The 21,782-nt window shown below is 33.3% G+C and overlaps 1 protein-coding gene across 3 annotated transcripts in view; it reads right to left on the bottom strand.

Annotated features, from left to right (window-relative positions):
* The window catches only part of SGCZ (sarcoglycan zeta), a 1,210,518-nt gene that overhangs the window by 168,941 nt on the left and 1,019,795 nt on the right, over window positions 1–21,782 (bottom strand). For all 3 annotated transcript variants that reach the window (XM_017961783.3, XM_017961784.3, XM_009212552.4), the window contains exon 4: window positions 5,604–5,691. In XM_017961783.3, coding sequence (XP_017817272.1) covers window positions 5,604–5,691 — 88 coding nt within the window. The remainder of the gene's footprint in view (window positions 1–5,603; window positions 5,692–21,782) is intronic.

A 21,782-nucleotide genomic window follows, 5' to 3' on the forward strand; every position in this document is an offset into this window, starting at 1 on the left:
AAGTATAGTGGGTCATTTGGTTACATTTCCTTTTACACCTTTATTACCAGGAACATCACTGTAGTTTAATTACTCTATAAGATAGATACGCTTTCTTATGAGTAAAGATTTACCAATAGAATCTTTATATGTATGTGAATCTTTTCATAAACTTACATAATTTTAAAATGGAAGTTATTTCATAACACAGATGCTCTTATTAATAGATATTGACTCAAAAAATACAGGAAAACAAATTTTAAAAATTATTTACTTTCAGAATCCTAATGGTTGATTTTCTAAACAAACAAATCTTCTTTTGTCATATATATATACACACACATATATGTACACACACACACATATATATATATATTTAGTTTTTTTTAATTTTTAAATGTGTAGCTGATCGACGCACTCTGAGAAGTGCAAATGATCAATCTTAATACCTTTATTGTGGCCCATCTGACTATCATCATCTCCATTCCCCGACTTGATAAACCTTCTTGGAAAAAGAAGGCAAGCACCTCAGATCTCTGAAGAAACCAGAGTCAACTCTGCTACAAAAGCTGTCTACAACAGTTTCTATTGTTAAGTGATGTTAATTGCTCAGTGTAAAATATGAAAAAGGAAAATCATAATAAATACAAATATCACTTTGTTTAATTGCTTGCAAATGGCATTCTTCCTTATTAACATATAGTCAGGCTTATTTAAGGCCTAAGTTTCAAGAATTACTGAGGAAAAACAGAAAATGAGAAAGTAAAGATTATAATTAAGATTTTTATACAATTTGGTTATGCCACTGATTTTTGGTAAGTATAAATGAGAATATAAAAGATAAGTAAATGATTCTGACAATAACAGCAAGCCTTTCCTAGGTGTTAATTCATTCAGAATTAATTCTTCCAAATTTATTGAGCATTAAACAAGGAGACCTATGATGAAATATGAGATCCTATTTAAAGCATAAGACTATGGTTTTGAGCACACTCTAAAACTAAAATTTCAGAATGACATTCAGTTTTTTAATACCCAATTAACCTCAATGTTTTACTGGGATAATAATATAGATGTGGGATTGTGGAACTTCTTCTTGTTTATGACATAGGGCCCCATAAGTAGCCATGATAAGTATCTCAAAAGTCACTGTGACTAAAATTTAAATACAGAACACTAACAAACAAATAAACAGAATAAAAAACACAAAGCCAGCTCTACCAGTTAAGATTATTCTTTTTACGGTTTCTGAATTTATCCTCCTTTCATTTTTATCCTTCAGCTATAGAATGATGGCACAAGGCACATGAGAAAGGAAAATATTAGCTTTTGGCCATTGCTTTATCAAAAATAAATGATATTTTTGTAACATAAGAAAAAGCAATCTATAGCTTAAAAACAGCCAGGTTGGCTAAGATTTTTAAAGGATAAATTATATTACTGAAATCAACCTATACTTTGTTAACTACTTATAAAAGTAGTTTAAATATAGTCTGTTAAATATCAATGTAATGTTATTGATAAATAAAATATAATTATCCTCATGATATTGTGGGAAAGAGTATTACCTTTTCAGTAAACCAAATTACTACAGAATTATTATTAATGTTGTAAACAAAGTCTATATCAAAACTTCATATTTTATTTATACTACCATAAAGATTTTTATTCTATATATCACATACTGTAGTTCTTCCTGAGATAATAAAACAAACTCACAAAGATGGTGCATAATTTACATCCTTTACCCACTTTTTTGATAGAAAGTCATGGAAAATATCATCATGTTATCAACATATATGAATATATAACACACCTAAAGTCACACACTTTTTTCACCTATAAAAGAAAAATAATATTCTGCTAAAGAACATAGTAATTATAGATTAAATAATAGAAAATTTTGACCTGGAGAATGATTCTGAGACTTGTTTAAGAAAGTTCTTGCTTTTTTCTTCAAGGAGTCTGACCTCTTGGGATGTTGTACTTTCTTTAACCACTTCTCAACAACAATCTCATTCCTCTCTTTCAGCTTTATTCTAAGAAGAGAAATTTGGAGGAAGAAATCTTGAGTCCACCAATCTCCTCCAATGTTATGAAGGTCATGAAAATTAGAATCCTAGACTTAATGGGGGAAACTGGATATTATCTGGTCACATTCATAAAGCCTGGAACTTCATCAATTCACAAAAATGTTTGTCAAATTGATTTTTCTACCTAAAGTTTTAAAATATTTAGATTTAGTTTTTATTGTGCTTGAGCCAGTATATGTATAAAATATTTCTCTTTTGCATTTATTGTATTAGAAATAATTTGATTTAAAATTCTATCAATGAGTCAGCATTAGAATTACCACATGGGTTGGTCTAATCGCTGAACTACATATATCCCTGTGAGTGGAATTAGTAGGAAGCTAGGCTTATAGAGAAAGAAAAAGGTAGGGTACAAGAGAAATTGATATTTGCTTTGCTGAAACTACTTACATACATTTTTGAGGAAAATGGTACAATGAGAATAAAATCTGGAAAAATATTCAAATTATTATATTTTTAGAATTGACTATACATTTCTAACAGAAATCAATGCATTCTATTGGTAGACAACAGAATTATTTTACTTAGAAAATGAAGAGTAACTGAAATTCTTTTCCATAACTATTCAGTTTGTGCGGTAATTTTTTTAATATTGCAAAAATAGTATCATGACTATACTATAATTGAGGCCACACACATAAAAACTGAAAGAATAAGAAAAGAAATAGACAAAGAGGGTTAGAACAGCTACTTTATGTATACACAATTAAACTTAGAGTCTTTAGAAATAAATTGTAATTTCTACATTGCCTCATTCAAGTATATCTTCAAACTCTACATAAAGGTAAATTTATTCTTACATAATTGAAGAGTTTCTGAACACGGGATACCCTTTCTGTGTTGTGTTTTGTAACATATCTCTCAACAGTATCATAATTCAGCCTTATCTAATATCACACAGATACCCAGAATAGAAAAACATCATGAGATTTCTCCCATATCACTGTATTTGTAACATAAGTGATACCAATAATTACACTCACTATCATCACAATAATAGATTCAATATACAATTGCCTACCATTTGTAGACACTGACATCACCATAATGCTTATAACAGCATTCAAAATGTGTCATTATCCCCATTTTAGACATGAGAAAACTGAGGGTCCAAAAGATTAACTATTCTGCTGGTACCCAACAAACTACTAAGTAGCTCCCTGTGCCTTTGTTTCAAATATGAATACATTATCTCCTTTCACACAGCCCTAGTCTTCTTTTGTACTATGTTCATTAAAATATGCAAACCAGTAAAAATACATAAGTCATCAAAAATACACTCAAAGGACCAAGATATTAAATAGTCTTTAAGTTAAATCCTCACTGGAATAAATGTATTTCTCTGCACAATAAGCTGCTGTATCATTAACTTAATAATTTGCTGCATTTAAAACTCAGCTTAACATTTTTTTCTTTCTCCCTCCTCCTCTTGCTATTTTTCTCTCATTTGGCAAATATCAATATAACATTACAATCAGTTTGGAAGGGTAACTGAAAATCCTAGCACACTATATTCTTTATTTCCTGCAGGAAAGCACGCAGTGAAATGCAAACAGTATTTGTACTTCATATAATCAAATGATTGCTTTGCTCTATAGGCAGGAATTATGTAGCTATTGTGTCTGACAGTGGGCATGGGTATATAATCTTTGTGCAGTTAATTTACCTTTTTTTTTGAGACAGAGTCTCACTCTGTTGCCCAGGCTAGAGTGCAGTGGCCTGATCTCAGCTCACTGCAGCCTCCACCTCCGGGTTCAAGTGATTCTCCTGCCACAGCCTCCCAACTAGCTGGGACTACAGGCACACACCACCACCATGCCTGACTAATTTTTGTATTCTTAGTAGAGATGGGGTTTCACCATGTTGGATGGGATGATCTCGATCTCTTGACCTCGTGATCCACCCGCCTCGGCCTCCCAAAGTGCTGGGATTACAGGCATGAGCCACCACGCCCAACTCTTAATTTACATTTTGATGTTTCTACTAAGAACTTTTTATATCAAAGACTGAATGCAAAAGGAAGTTCCATCTGGCTGAAGAGTTCTCAACTTTAAGAAAATTAGGATATGGAAAATCTACCAAGGTTAGGCCTATTTCCATAGGCCTATAGTTTCTGCAGTTCCAACATAACAGGAGTGAATTAGCACGAATATTTAAGTGGACGGTTTTTGCTTCTGAATTAGTTCTATATCCATACACATATTTCTTTTATTTAATCTTGAATCCATTTGCTAATAGCACCCCTCTATAACTGCTATATTTCTAATTATCACAAAACATTATCCAGTTGTAGCAACTAATAGATATGTAATGACAAACTTTTGTGATGTACAGCGAAACAATTTTTACAAATAAAATTATATTTTCAGAAAATTCATATATGCTAAAATGTTTCCCTTTTGGTTTCATCAAAACAAATATTAAAAAACATATACCTACAAATTAAGTACACAGAATCCAAATTCATGTTTTTAAAGCTCATATTTCAAATGTATTATTTTTGCATAATTTAATTAGAAATATTGGAAACATACATTTGCATTTAAAGATGATTAATTTCTCATTAAAATAACAACACCTCAGTCCTCAAAGCTGTAATTTACTTTCCTCTTTCTCTCTTTCTCATTCTCTCTTTATATATATATGTATGTATAGATAAAGAGATATGTCATGTTTATATTAAGTAATTTATCCACAGAACCAATACAGTGTTATAAAAATAATTCAGAATCTACATGCATATCAAAACTTTACATTACAAATTACTTATTTGCCTTCTTATAAAAACTGAGTCAAGTAATCACATCTTGTATTTTGATATAAATTTCTAAGTTAAAATATTTATTTGAGATGAGAAAAAAGTAACACTTCACCATTAATTTATGTTAATAACACATAAAGCCCATAAATCTTAAAATACAGATAATTTCAACATCAAATGTAGAAGTAATTGATAAATGTGAATATTTATTATACTCAACTCATGTAATTTCTAATTTATATGAGCAGATACAATTTATTAGAAAATATTTCCCCTAGAAAAGAGACATAGACCTAAAAATGTTATATCATCTCATGTTTCCGTAAGTTTATTTATTATAATTTAACATATGCTATGAAAATATTTCTTAGAAAAATGGTACATTTCATAATTCAAGAGTAATGATCAGCAAAATAAATGTAATTCAATCTCATAATAATATATTGACAAGAGTAATAATTACTAAATACAGGAAACATGAGTAGCTTATGACACGTCAAATCATGTACAAGAAAACTGGGCTGTAATGGGATGTTGAGTTATATATCAGAGAAATAACATACTTCTACTTTTCTCAATTAAAACAAGCACAGTAGGCCAGGATGGTCTCAATCGCTTGACCTCGTGATCCGCCCGCCTTGGCCTCCCAAAGTGCCCTCCAGCCTGGTGACAGAATGAGACTCCATCTCAAAACAACAACAACAACAAAACAAAAAACAACAACAAAAACACCAAGCACAGTAGGGGCAATCTTTACCCAAAACACTCACCTATGGTCAGCTGTCCAGTTAACTGCCCCATGTGATTTCTTGCATTCACTGTTACATTCCTGTCAGACTGTAAGACCAGTGGACTATCCTGGGAAACATGTATAAAATAAATAAATCAAATAGAAAACAGAAATATAGTCAAATTTACATAAAATTATACTGCATTTGTTTACATATTCTCAAAAATTTAATTTGTTTGCTTTATATTAGACAGTTAATTTAATATCCCAATCACTGGTGGACAGTGTAAAAAACTGAGAGTCTCATAATATTTACTTGACAGCATATTTCATTTTCGTAAGTGGTACTATCAGAGGCAAGCATTTCCAAGTCTACTGATTGTTGTACATCAAGGTGTAGTAACCCTTTTCCTCTTTCTCTCCCAGTGTCCTCTATGCCTGCCTGTGCAGATATTCCAGATGCCATCCCAAAGGCAAAAGTCCCTTTTTAAGTTTAAGTTGCAACTTTCAGATCTCAGCTTAAACGCCACCTTCTCAAAATTGGATCGTCTAATCAGCGTAACTACTAAGTCTTTCAATCCTCAAACTCCCACCCTCCATTTAGTTTGTTTAAAGCACTTATCACAAAGCAATTTAACTGTATGTGTCTATTTGGGATTTTTTTTTAACTTAATTTTGTCACAAAAGGAAAGATCCAGGAGAAGGAATCACAACAGCCATGTCTATGCAGTTATGTGACTATTACTCAGCATGTTGCTGAAGGAAAGAATTTTTATCTACTCAGTAGATAAAAAATCTTCAGAGTAAAATTGATATTATAGTACCGTATTATTCAATCTCATGGAAATGCTCTGTAAATCATACAAAGATTTCACAAGGAAGTATATAGAATATAAGATTTTTGTAAATTCTGCTTTACGACATATACCTCTGGTTACATGTTGACTTTTATCAGTAATTTAGCATTTAACAGTAAAAATAGTTTATTGAAGGACAACAACACTGCCTTAACAGCTCACATTTTGTTTGTTTGTTACTTGTCTGAGGGAGGCTTTTGTCATACCTCCCTCAGACAAGTAACATTCAAATCCCTACATTCTCATTTTACTGATCTAAAACCTAAGTTGGGTGATCGTTTACAAATCTGTATTAATTTATTCAATAAATATTCATTGCATACTCACTATGTACAATATAATGTTCTAGAGGTGGGGACATTTTGGTGATCAAAATATAGAAAAATACTTGCTCCCTTAGTGCTTGCATTGTGGATGTTGAAATACTGCGAAAGTCTCCATCAATATCATCCTCACCATCTAGGCAGTATGTCATGTCTATGTCAATGTCAATTATCAAGTGCTTTCATATGTAAGCTATATTAAAACTCTCAATATTAGGATTTGGAATTTGTGATTTTATATACATATGGTTTATTTCTGTAGTTTTAAAAGAAAAATGTCCAGTTTTCTTTTCCATAGGTGTAACTACGCTGCAGACATTTATCTCCTAAGAAATCTAAAATATTTAAAATTAATTACATCATCCTAATCAAGTGATACATCCAAATCCTGTTTAAAGAAGAGTTCATGGACTAAAGACGGTTTGCAAACAGCTATCTTATACCCAAGAAGAATACTGCTGTCTCTTGATAATGACATAAAGATGATGGTTCATACGTGAACACACACACACACACACACACACACACACAAAATTCTATTCAATCTTGGCAAAATTCAACCTAAGTATGTTAAAAAGGAGCTTTGAATTAAATACAATTGAATATTTAAATGTAAGAAACAGGAGAAGTCTATGAAACATCTTTCAGTTCAAAAAACTGTGAAAAAACTCTAGGTGGAAATTATGTTCACTTTCTCTCAATATTTGTATGATGTAGCATATATGAGTTTGGTTTAGAGTTTTAAAATATGCGACACTATATGTTTTTGAGTTACTAGATATATTAAACATAAGTTTCTGTGAACAGTAGAGTAAAACAGCATAAGCATTTGTATATATAATTTATAGACTATGTAAGTATAAGGATTATTGCTTTATTAAACATGTTAAGATGGAAAAAATAGGTTGAGAAGGCAATGGATAGTTTACTTAATTTAAAAGAGAAATAGACTTGGTAGAATTGAAAGTTTAGGCCGGGCATGGTGGCTCACACCTGCAATCTCAGCACTTTGGGAGGCTGAGGCGGGAGGATCACCTGAGGCCAGGAGTTTGAGACCAGCCCGGCCAACATGGCAAAACTCCATCTCTACTAAAAATACACAAAATTAGCTGGGCATGGTGGTGGGCGCCTGTAATGCCAGCTACTCGGCAGGCTGAGCAGGAGAACTGCTTGAAGCTGGGAGGCAAAGGATGCAGTGAGCCCATACTGCACCCACTTCACTCCAGACTGGGTGACAGAGTGAAAGTCTTTCTCAAAAAAAAAAAAAAAAAAAAAAAAAAAAAAGAATTGAAAGTTTAAAAGTTTAATCATTCCACATCTTTGTCTGCAACATAGCAATCTCCTTTTACTCTAACCACAGAGATCTTATTGAAGCTCTGCCTCTAGCACTCTTCCCTTCTTGTCATATAATTCTCCTAATTCTTTTTGTCAGAATTAAATTTTTATATCTAGATTAAAATTTCACTGTGATAGCACCCATTAGCTTTTTACTTAGTAGAACCATAAACATACAGCTCTCAGAGGTAGTGAGTTATTCTCCATGCTGTGTTCCTATGAACATCAATATATTATTATGCTATACTTATTTATTATAATGTGATCAAGTGAGCTGAACCAAAACCAAGTATTCATGTTTGATAAATGAAATTTGATGCCTATAAGATCATCATTTCCATCCACAAATCACATAATCATTGCTGTATTTTATATCAGTACCATGCCATCTTTGTGGATTAGACCCATTGCTCATGCATTCCAGGTTTAACACATGACTTTTTGCACACTATCCACTCAGTACTAATTAAAACAAACATGCAATAAAAATACGCATAATGATGAAAAATCTTTCAGTCATTTAAACGGAGATACAATCCTAAGCAATTCACAAATCTGATCTCAAATATATGTTTAGGTGAGAATCAGCACCAACATATCACCTCTTAACAAAAATAAAGACACTTAAGAAATGTTTTTCCTAAATAAAGAATTGATTACTCCTTAAGGTTTACGTCTTCTTTCTTGCATTTGTTTCTCCAAAGGTCTCTATATGAGAAAATGAGAAAATAACTGATACTAATATTTTACTCCATTCCACTGTCTGGCTTATATCCTTTATATTATACTCCTGTGTTCCAAAATTTTGAAAGATATTTCAAAAGATATTTAAATAGACATAGTAGTACTCTCTAACAGTTTATTCTTGCTGAGAACATAAAGGAGAGAAATCTATTCTGGTGATATTTTTTCATGGAGTAGGAATCAGACATTTAAGTTTTATAAAAGTAAGAATGTAGCTAATACAGAGCATGATATACTAGTATAAAAATATAATATTTATATATAGCATGATATGCCAGTATAAATATATAAATATATAGTATATAGTATATAGTATATATAGCATCTATATAAAATAATATGTATAATATATAGCATGATATACTAGCATAAATACCTTTTTTTTGGAAAAAGAAAATCTTCATCTTCGAATGTAATTATTTTTCCTCCAAGCCAATAAATCCCCCATAACAGAAATAAGGTATCTCCTGGTTTTCTGGAGCTGACCTGGACTTGGCTCTAGCTCTAGAGGACATATCCGCCTTCTTATGTCACTCTTTAGACAAAGCAGATAGGTGATCCAGTGAGAAAGGCAGTGAGACTGTTAAGTGGGCCTGAGAGGTTCTGCTTACAATTCTATTGCACAACATATTCTTCATGCCGAGGGCATGGCTGCAATTTTCTAATGGTTAGAGAAAAATAATGAAACGTGTTCTTCTCATTTTAATATTTTTTGTGACAGGCTGTGCATGTGACCAATGGAAAAATGATTTTTTTTCTTTTTATTTCTACTGCCTTCACTTTATTTATAACAAATATTTACTGAGTGCCTATAATACATTCCGCTCTCTGCTAACCACTGGGTACAAAAGAGAAAGAAAGGAGACAGACTTCTTTTTTGGAGTTCATAGTCTGGCAGCCAGACAGACAATAAACCAGATAATTAACAAACATAAAAACAGAGAATATTAATTGTAACAGGCTGGTGTGAGAGAGATTTCCCTAAAAAACCATTAGTAATATTGTTGAGAAGATATGAGTGTTTTAGGTAAGGATTTAGCTTCAGATACTCATTCTCTCCAGTTTAACTATTACATTAAGTCGTAGTGAAATAGCAGTAGTACAAACAGCAACCAACATTTACTGGCCCTTAATCAATGCCAGACACTGCTCTAACTACTTTATATGTATGAGATCATCTACTTATGAAGGTTACAATAAAACCATCCACGAAGAGTCAAGATAATAACATGACTGTAAGACAGACAGGGGACCCTGACTGTTTGAGCTCAAGCCCCGCAGCTGCCAAATGCTGACTTGGCAAGTCACTCCACATTTCTGTGTCACAGTTTCTTCATCTGTAAAATAGGGGTCATAGTACATAATTTATGGGCTTGTTATGAGGATTAAATGAGACAACACATGCAAAATGCACAGATCAGAGCCTACCCTCTGTTGACAGCAACATCTGCTTTTACTATTTATTCCTCATTTTAACTACAGTATTTTACTACTAATAATACTGGATACCATCACTCCTGTTTCACAAATAAATAAACTGTAGTACAGAAAGATTAAGTCACTTGCTTCAAATGACAGAGCTAAAAAAGCTAACAAGCCATGTTGGATCTCTGAAATTTTGTTTCAAATATGCCCTGTCAACCACGAGGAAGTACGGTGTTTCTTCGGGCTCATCTAATTCTAGGTTTTCTGAACTGTCAAACCAATATAAAAAGTAAGAAACTGAATTGAATAAAATAGACTTTAAAATTTCTTTAAGCATTTTGGTCACTAAAAGAAACATCTTATACATACACACACACACACACACACACACACACACACACACACACAGCTTAAGATATGACCTCTACTTTGCTGCTATAATCCAGGTTTTGGTAGCATGACCTTGTTCATTTTGTTTCATTTTGTTTCCTCAGATTCTAAACAAGGACGGTTTGTTATTAACCATCATCTGCCTACACATTTTAGAAAGTATCGCCTATGCAAATCTCCCTACTTGGTATTCTGAAAGAACATCATTAGTGACCTATTTCATTCAGCGTAGATGATGTGAATTTGGTATGTTGTTACCTAAGTTTATATAGTTTACAAGATAAATTTTCTTCTCAAGGATGGAAATACGGAATTTGCCAACAAATCTACATTATCCTCAGATCCTCTAATGTTCCTAAATATTCAATCAGCTGCTTCAGAAATATTTCTTGAATACATCTTTTCCTGTTTTTCCATGCCTACTTCTATAATAGATTCAAAACTCACATCGCAATAACCACTTGATTTTTCATATCCAGTGTTATTTAAAAATACTTTTAAAACATATTGGCATACTAGAATGAAAACAAAACAAAACATTGATTGATTCCTCACTCTCAGCTTGAAACGAATTCATGTTCACAACGTGTAAGGCTCTTCACAATGTGACCCAGTTCTACTTTTCTATGTCTACTTCACCTCACTTCCGTCATGTAAGAGTAAGCCAAATTTCCCATTTTTGTCAACTACATACCACTTCTATTTATTTTCACCTTCAGTTTCCCAGGCCAGAAATTCTTATCCATGTCTCTTTATCAGGAAAAATTGTAGATATTTTTCCAGTCCAGGTCAAAGTCCTGTCCTCTGTGAAGCCTTCCTATTCCTCCAGAGTTAAGTCACCTCCCACCCTTCAGTTCCTCAGTCAGTGTTGATGTCTATCATAGTACTCGTTGTAGGCTTTTTGTCTTATTTTGTTTTAAACATTCATGTGATTTGTAACCTCTATTTAGCTGAACTGTCCTGAAAACACAGTACGCTGTCAATTCCTTTTGCTCATATGGACTTTTAAAAGTATAGTTTGTGTCACGCTTGACACATAATTTATGTTCAATAAATGTATGTTGAGTGAATGAGCTGAAGTGAGCACGTTACAATATCCAGGCTACATGGGTTTATGTGGATTTGTGTTCAGATCACACAAAATTTAGAAAGCTATTACTCCCCTTCTTTCTTCCTTCTTCCTCCTCCTCCACGTCCTTTTTTCTCCTCCTTCTCTTCCTCCTTCCTCCTCCTTCTCTTCCTTCTTCCTCTTCCTCATTCTTCTTCTTCTTCTTCCCCAGAGCAAGATTGGTAAAAATTCATCTCAGTGAAACAAGCCATATCAAATTATTATTTAATGGTTACTCATCATCCCTGTGCCCAAGGCAGCTATGTCATTCCTTTCCTTAATATTTGACCCACTGAAGCTGCAAAACAAGTGTTTATTTTATTCTTTGAAATAAAAAGTAAAAATTATTTTAATACTTGAAATTCATTTCCTTCAGAATGCAAATTATCTAGTTATTGAAATTTTTCTTTTAAAGGAAGAAGTGATATTATGAAAATAAACATATCTAGAGCTGTTAATCTGACTTCCTCAAATTCTGCGTTCACATTTTAACTTGAATGTGAAGTAACGCAGGAGAGATATACTGTCTATTTATCAATCAACTTTATGCATTTCTACTCTAATGCTTTCATTGAGAATTTCCAACTGTGGTTTACTCTCTGTTATAAATTATCTACTCATGGAAGCCACTGCTAGGAATCTCTTCTGAGAATCCTCTGCGACTTTTCATTGTCCTTCTGGCTTCTGTCCACCTCTTTAAAGCTATACAGTAATAAGAGTAGTCTCCTTGCTGAAGCCCTCTTTCTCCCAACTGATAATACTGATGAGATTGATGAATATGTATACAGAATGATGCTGCAGGGAGCAGTTTTACACTGACATTCCATTTACAGGGAATCTGGGATATTTTGCCACTTCCTCTATCAGTCAAAATGGTCCAACTCAACCTTTCTCCATGGGTGGGCTTAGGAAATAAATGCTTCTAGAATCATTCTCCTAAAAGGGAATAGTACTATCTCTACCTAATGTAACAAAGATCCAGATAAATACTGCTGCAGCTTTAGTCAGATGGCACAAAATTCCCCCAAACGCTGCTTCTTTTCCTCTCAAACAACATTTTCAGCAACTGTGAGATATCCTGCTCTTAGCACTTCTAGGTTGGCTTGCCACTTTTCCATTCCAGCTGCCTCTTCAGTTGTTCTTGAGGTTAACCTTGCCCTCACACCAGCCCCGGGTTTCCAACCCTATCCACTCTGAGTGCTACTGTCTGTCCAGCCAGTATGTTCACTATGGGAGCATGGGTGAGCTGTACCCCAACTCATGCAGTCAAAGAGACTGTGTGTTGACTAAGTAGAATGTAGACATTATGTCTTATTTTGGTTAGCAGAAAGAAATGTAGAGCACATGTGAAAATCTACTTTATATAGAAGAGTAGACAATCTGCAGATTTAAAGCAAACAACTAAGGCAAAGCAGTGATTTTCTATCACTGGATGAATGGTTTAGCCAATTCGTATGCCCAAACAAATCAAATTTTAACGGAATTAATTATTTTAAATCACTTATTTATACGGATCAAGGAAATAATTAAGTTTTCTAGAATGGAAGTACCCAGTGGTGAGTTGGTAGATTTTTCAAACCAAACACTGTACAAAGATATTTCCCCACTTTTCTTTTAATAAAATGTTAGTTCATTTCTGTAGTATTGCACTCTTATGGCTTGGAAAAAAACAAGTCATGAGTTATGTAAAAGGCTTGTGAAACTTTTGAAACTATTAGCTACCATAATCTTAATTTAGTAACTACCTATCGTGATGATGGTGATGATGATGCTAATGATGATAATGTGTGTATGTAGAGAGTATCCCAGATGTATATTTGTATATGATACATAGTTCATGTTATATGAGTATCATGAATAATGAAAACTAGAAAGTAAGCAGGGAACTAAGCCTCTATTAAACTGGTTTTCTTTTATCTTGGTGGCAATTGGTAATGTAAAAAGAATAAGAAGCCTCTATATTCTAAAATTTTTAAATGACATCACATTTAAATAAGAAATTCACCTTTCTCAAGTAAGTTGGACATATTTTCCAATAAAACTCTAACTTGAAGGAGGATAAAGAAAGCTCAAGAGAAAAAAATGCCTTTAAGATTATTTTCCACAGATATATTTTCATTTATCATAATTAAACATTTGTACTTGCTGAAAAAAAATCTCTCTTTTTTTCTCCTAAAATCTGCTTGGATTATGAAGGGTTTCAAATATCTGAAAACATTAGGGCCACATATTTACTTGACTGTATGTGGATTTATGCTGTAACTTAATTTCTGTAGAAACAGATGAGAAAAACCAGAGATATAATAATTATGACAAATATGTTCCTATAATTACAAATAATAATGGAATTACAAAATATAAACAATTGGTTATAAACTCAAGTAAGTACAACATGTTTATACTACCTGTGACGGTTAGTTTTGTGTCAATTAGACTGGACATGGGTGTCCAAATATTTGGTGAAACATTATTTTGAGTATGTCTGTGAGAATATTTCTCAATGAGATGAACATTGGAATCAGTAGTCCCATTCAGGCAGATTTTTTTTCCCTCCCCAGGGTAGCTGGACCTAAATAGAACACAAAGGTAGAATAAGAGAGAATTCACTCTCTCTGCCTGACTGTCTTCAAGCTGGGACATGAGTCTTCTGCTGCTTTTGGATTCAGATCAGGACTGGAACTTACACTTTGATTTTCAGGTCTTCATGTTTGGTTGAGCATGACATCATAGGCTTTCCTGGGTCTCCAACTGGCTAACTACAGATCCTGGGGTTTCTCATCCTCCCTAACTGCTTGAGTCAATTCTTTATAATAAATCTCTTTATTTATTGGTCTGTTTCTCTAGAGAACCCAGACTAATACAGCACCCATATTATTTACTAAAGGAACATAGTAAACACATGTATGAATGCTAAGCAACAAGGAGATGACCTTGCAAGTAACAACTACTGTGCTTGTATGAGACACTATCTATGATTTCGTATGCTTTGAAGCATTTTGTTAATTGTGGTTATACCTTAGCTATACCTGATAAGGCAATACCGCAGGAAAAAATACTAGAGATAATCTCTCTTTCAACGTCTATAGTCATTAGTTTGAAGATCTCTAGCAATTCTTATCCTTTTCTTCCTCAATTAAATAAATCGGGGGTGGGGGGAATATTCCTGAGATTATTTTTTCAAATGACTGGTGTAATTTCAAACTTGTGGTATTTTTCTACATTAATGTAAGATAAGCCAAGTCCCTTAGCCTCCTTACAGGCAACACTACTGATGGCAAGATTTTGAGCCAGAAGCAACATAAATATGTCTAGTTATATCGAAAGAGTAAGTATATCATGTATGTTGGGCAAACATTCAGAATATGTCAGACCAAATAGCACATGACATGACTAACAAGATTTCTCCAACCCAATGCTTACAAATCAATAATGTGCATACAAATCATCTGAAGATCTTTCTAAACGAAGACCTGCATTGAAACCTAAGATTCTGTGTTTCAAATGAGCTTCCAGGTCATGCCAACAAAGCTGGTCTGCAGATCACTCCTTGACTAGAATGACTCTAACAGCCCAGCTGAGGTGCAGAACTAGAGATGGACTTCCAAAAAGCTCCCAGTCAGAATCTTTTAGATCTGGAGTGTGGCCCCAAATCATAGATCAAGGAGAAAATTGCAACTGTTGCAAAGAAATAATTTTGAACTATTTCCCAGCCTGTGTCAAACCTACAAATCTATAAATTAGAATGTTTGCCCTCTATATCCCAATTTCCATGGAAAACACTGCTCACAAAAATGTGTCAACTATTTTTTAAAGCAATATTGCAGTTAAGCTACATTTTCTAATCATTTTTATATGCAGTCATAATCATACTACCATGTTATAATCAGTGGAATGTGGGCAGAAGTAATACAGGACATTTATAAGCCTGGACTATAAAAACCTGCAGTGTGCTAGCCTCTCCATCTGAGGCCCCAGAGGAATATGGAATCACATAATGGAAAGAATATGGGTCTCCATATATCTGCATGGATCAGAGCCACCAGTCCCACAAATACCACTGGATTGTGGAGTGAGAGATAACTAATTTTTGTATTTGAGTTAACCCTTGAGATGCCAGAGTGGTTTGTTATTGGAGTTGGCCTGACCTGATAGAACAGCCCTTGCTCTCCTCTATAGGGACTTACACGTCCCAGTGCTCCTTTGCATCCAAGGCTCCTTCCTTGTAGTGCCCTGAAAAGTCTTCTTCCCTGTCTTAAGTCAGCTCCATACTCCCTATCCTTTAATGATGTTGACTTTTCTTATAACTCTGATATACCATCAGATAATTATTAAGCTAGAGATATATATGTTAAATGACATACTCAGGCTGGGCATGGTGGCTCAAGTCTGTAATCCCAGCCTTTTGGGAAGCTGAAGTGGAGGGATCACCTGAGGTCAGGAGTTCAAGACCAGCCTGGCCAACATGGCGAAACCCCCTCTCTACTTAAAGCACAAAAATTAGTCAGGTGCATGGCACATGCCTTTAATCCCAGCAACTCAGGAGGTCAAGGCAAGAGAATTGCTTGAACCCAGGAGGCGGAGGTTGCAGTGAGCAGAGATAGTGCCACTGCACTCGGCCCGCGCGACAGAGTGAGACTCTATCTCAAAAAAAAAAAAAAAAAAGAAAAGAAAAAGAAAACAAAAACAAACAAACAAAAGACATACTCAAAGGCAGTGATATCTAACATCATGTATTTTTCTCAGGGATAATTAATCAAAATGGCTTCATTTAGAGCATGTACTGGCCAACTTTTATTTTCAAGAGACAGTAAATCAGATAGTAAATATATTATGCTTTGTAGGCTATGCAGTTTCTGTCAAAACCATTAAACTCTGCTGTTGTAGGTCAAAAGGAGCCACAAACAAGAACTGAACAGGCATGTCTGTATTATACCAAAATATTATATTTTAATAAGAGACAGTCAGCTGCAAGCCATAGTTCGCCGACTTCTGATCTTGAAATTTAATCTCCAGTGAATTTTGGAAACCAAACTTCTAGCAACTAAACCCACAACATTTTCAAAACAATTCTACTATTATATAAAAACATTGTTTTTAACAATTTTTAAATAAATAATGCATAGTATTAGACTTGCATTCATTTTATATAAAAATTCATAAAAAGGAAAAAAATCATTATGTTAAAAGTAGGTATAAATTTAACTTTGCAAAACGTGGCCTGGGATACTTTGTAATTACAGAATCTAATGATTCTTTTTTTTTTTTTTTTTTTTTTGAGACAGAGTCTCTCCATCTGTCACCAGGCTGGAGTGCAATGGCGTGATTTTGGCTCATTGCAAACTCCATCTCCTGGTTTCAAGTGATTCTCCTGCCTCAGCCTCTCGAGTGGCTGGGATTACAGGTGCTCACCACCACTCCCACCTAATTTTTGTATTTTTAGTAGAAACGGGGTTTTGCAATGTTGACCAAGCTGGTCTCGAACTCCTAACCTCAGGTCATCCGCCCACCTCCACCTCCCAAAGTGTTGGGATTACAGGCATGAGCCATTGTGTCTGGCCTGATTCATGTCTTTTATTAAATTTGGAAAACTTCTCATCTGTTAGTTCTTCAATAGGGCCTCTTCTTCATTCTTTACAGTTTCCCCATATGGAATTCACATTAAATATGTGTTATATATATCTTCCTTCACTCTGCCTTTCATGTCTGTTTAATGCTCTCTCATTTCTCCCATCTCCCTATCTCTCTATGATGCAGGCTGGCTTATGGTTTCATATCTTGTGCTAGCAGTTCTTAGCTATGTTAGCTCTTAAGTTATTCATTAAAATATGAATTTATGAATATATTTTTGTCCTGTATTTTTTTCAAATCAGACTTGTCAGATATATTGTTTTTACTGTTACTGGGTTTTGCTATTTTTATTCCATTGTTCATTTCTGAAGCATTGATATATATAATGTATATATAATTTTAACATTCTGTATGTGAAAATTTCAATCACTGAATTGAAAAATCTAAACTTGTGAATAATTGTTTCTGTTAAATTTCACTTGAGGTAGACCATTTTCTGATTGTCTTTTTGATTGTTGAGATCATAATTAAAAAATGGGAGAAGTCTAAGGAACCAGGATTAAGGGTTAAGGAAGCATTCTTCTAGAGAAAGTTTGTATTGCACCTGCTAAGCACTACAGATGAGCACAAACCTGGAGATAATATAAAGTCAAGGGGGCAGGACAAAATTTTCAAGAGGCTCAAGGATACGGTACTTGTAACTCCAATGGCCTGATGTTCCTTTTTCTGTTGATCCAGCCATTAGTCACCAGAGCTTCAGGTTTCAGGTATTGCCAGTTGTCTCTAAGGGAAATTCTGATTTCAGGTTTCATTTTCTACTATTTTTTCAACTCCCTGCTTTTCAAATTTACTTCACCATACTGGCTTTTCATTATCTTTTGCAAATTTAGAAATTCAATGAAAATACATCCTTTTGTAACTTAAGGCATAGCTAGGTTGCCTGTGGGATTTTATTTCAGAACATACAGCCTGAGAATTTACTAGATGCAACGTTCTCATTAGGCATCTTTTTGCATAACCAATGAACTCATTATTCATGAAAAGTAAATAAAAGAAGGCTAGAGTATGGTGGTAAGCGTTAAGAAGTAAATATAGAATAAACTATGCTGTCATTAAGAATAAAATAGTAGGTAACTTGAAATTAGAGAACAAGATAGTACTTAGAAATATATATTATCATATGCTTCTAAAAAATAAGTGTAAGGTGTGTGTGTGTGTATGTGTATCAGTCAGGAAGAAGTGTTTGCGAATTTAATTTTTGTTTATGAATTGCCAGATCTTACATGGACTCATAAGCAACTGTAATGTATTACTATAAGATAAAAGCATAGGGTTTACTTGTACTATTTGTACTAGCTTCATTCAGAAAAAGAGATTTCAATTACACTTCCTACAAAGACCAGTTGATATGTATATGAAACAAGTAATCTTCATGCCTCAAAGCTGATCCATTCTTTTCTTTTCTTTTTTTTTTTTGACTTAACAGAAGTCACTTTTTCTTCAAATCAAAGAATATTATATCTGTATCTATATATCTATGTATAGAGATATAGTTTATTGGTTATGTAAAAAGGTATCTAATGAGAACTCTAATAAATTTGCAGACTCTGTGTTCTAAAATAAAATCACACGTGTAACTGAGCGATGCCTTATTTATATATGTAATATAAATATGATAAATAGCTTATTCTTGCTTTACAGAACAAGCTATCTATATTAAAAATGTAGAAACAACTAGAAATTTCCGCATCTAATAAACATTAGCAAATATTGATACAAATAGTTTTTTCTCTCCAAGTGTGAACCCTCTCTTAGTGGAAAAATATTCATAGGACTTTTAAAAATCTTTTTTACATGCAAAAAATTAGTTTTTCTTACTTGTTCTGTTTTTCATGAGACATTTAAAAATGATGCAACCTGAAGAGCAAACATAAAGAAGGAAAAACATATTTATGCTTGTATTAAAACAGTACTTCTTCCAAAAAGATATTAAATATGTTACAACCTTAAACACAGTCTTAAATTGGGCACTAAAATCTATCAACAGAACTAAAGACTTTTTAAACTATGAGAAATAAATGTGTCTAAGCACTTATCTTGTTGCTTGTAATCAGCTTGTTCCTAGAGTTGAACCCTGGATTTTATTTTGAGTTTACTGGCAGTTAAGGCAGAATAAAAATGTTATATTATAAAATTTTCATTGCCTGATAAAAGCAAGCAAAGAAATTTATATGGAAAAATGTTTTCCCACAGTACTAGCATTTGATCTTCGCTCTCTGAGAAGCTTAAATATGTTCATTTAAAGCATTTGCTTATAAATTTGGGCAAATAAAACGGTGTCCTGCACTGTTGGCACTGAGGCCTGCCTCACCTAACGGTACTGGGGACCAGGTGTAGATAGAGCATTAGGGACACAGTCAGATGTTTTCTTAGGTCAAAAATAAGTAAAGCAGTAAATGAAATGAATGAATAGTGTTAAAAAAAAGATTTTAAAAATTGAATCCAGCTTTTAGTGTCATATTCCTCTAAATTTTGTTTCATCTCCCATTATTTGTATATGAAAATATTAATTTGATACCTATGAATGATTTACATTAAGAACATTGACAAGATAAAAATATTTTAAATGTCATCCTTTCCACTAAACATATTTAAAAGTGAAATGAATATGCATACTTACCATTTTAGAATGTGAAAGACATAATGTCGTCTATTTTTTTTCTGGAGAAGGAATTTGTAATGTGTGAGATTCATTATTCTAAATGTGAGTGATCAGTTTACTAAAGTTGTAGGAAGTGTAGGGAACCAATCTGTATTCATTTATATTCACATTCTGCACTGTACAATTCTTTACAATTAAGTGACTATGAATTTGCACAAAGTTCAGAATAACTTCCTGATCCACAAAGTGAAGTACTGAAGTAGATTCAGAAAAATCATGCACTGCTTTTTTATTATTTCTCCATTTTGGCTGGTTTTGCTCTTTCTTTCAATGGGCAAGGAGGTGGGTATGTGTCCTCTATGTATCTCACTACTAATCCCAGATAATTCTCTCTCTTGTCTACTTCCTCCTTAACCTTTAAAGTTCACATCACGACACTACACAAGTCACTACACTTATCAGCCCTCATTCCTGGAGGATTTCTTCTTTTGGTTCACCCACTGCCATACTGCCAGGAATCATTGCAGTCATAATTGCTGGTAATTTCAGTTACCACACAGATAATTTCCTGATACTTTGAACTCTTAGGTCATTGATCTATCCTCCTATGATCTTGTCACGTCCACTTCATTAGCCTCTCTCCTGCTCATTCAAAGATTTTTTCATGATTAATAACTGCATCTCTTCCATTATCTCCATTGTAAGCCCAACACAACATACTTGTCCTTTTAGCTTACTCCTTCTAATGCCCAACACCAACATTTAAAAAAATTGCTTGTGGATTGACGTAAAAGAAAAATTAAAATCTGTATTCAATGATAAAAAGATAATTACATTACAAACTTGTTTTATCATCACTAAAAAGACAAAGTATAAATTTATCAAAGATAATTACAATTAAAAATTTTAAAAATATAATAAAAACATAAATCATCCAAAAATATTCTTGTAATGAATTAGATTATTTTTCTCCAATTAATTCACTGTCTTTGGATGAATGTAACTTATTAATGAATGAAAGAAGTTCAACATTAGATACATGCTACCTTTGCTGTATAATGTGTGCAATGAGAAACATACTCATATAAATAAGTAGAAATAAAGAGATTTGGCATAAAAATGTCACTTAATTGAACAGATTTTGAGGTACTTCCATGAAAAATCCCATCACACTGATTTATCATCATTATATTTGACAATAGCCCAATTAGATACAACCTTCAATTTTTGCAGTAATGAGCTAATCAGAAACCAACAAAACTGCCAAATATTTTATTATCTATTCATTAAATATATTACATCTCTCACTTTGGGGGGAACATGCCTAAAAAATCTTTAGTAAAACTAAGTGATTGCTTGATATACCTCTTATTTTCTCTTGAAGACATACTTTGTTTAACAGATATACTTTAGGAAAAGCTGGGATACTTGACAGATGGCAGAAGCATATGATATATAAAATGCTTTCGTTCTTTCATATGCTTCATCCATATTTTTACCATAACCTTGGAGCCCAGGATTTACTTTATTAAATTCATTAAAAAGTCTTCCGTATAGCAATCCTAAGAAAGATGTAAGAGAGGTGCATATATGAGACATAGATTTTTGCCAAATAATCATTGACTGTATATGCTTCTTAATTATGTCTCTCCCTCAGAAAAAGTGCACTTTAACACCGGCCAGGGGGTGAAAAATGGAAGATCCCTAAATGGAACTTGTTAGCACTCTGATGTATCATTCTAAAAGATACCTAAATATAAAACATTTCAGCTCCTTCAGAAAAACTTGCTTCATGCTTAATATTAAA

Source organism: Papio anubis, chromosome 8 (genome assembly GCF_008728515.1).
Source record: "Papio anubis isolate 15944 chromosome 8, Panubis1.0, whole genome shotgun sequence".
NCBI lineage: Eukaryota > Metazoa > Chordata > Mammalia > Primates > Cercopithecidae > Papio > Papio anubis.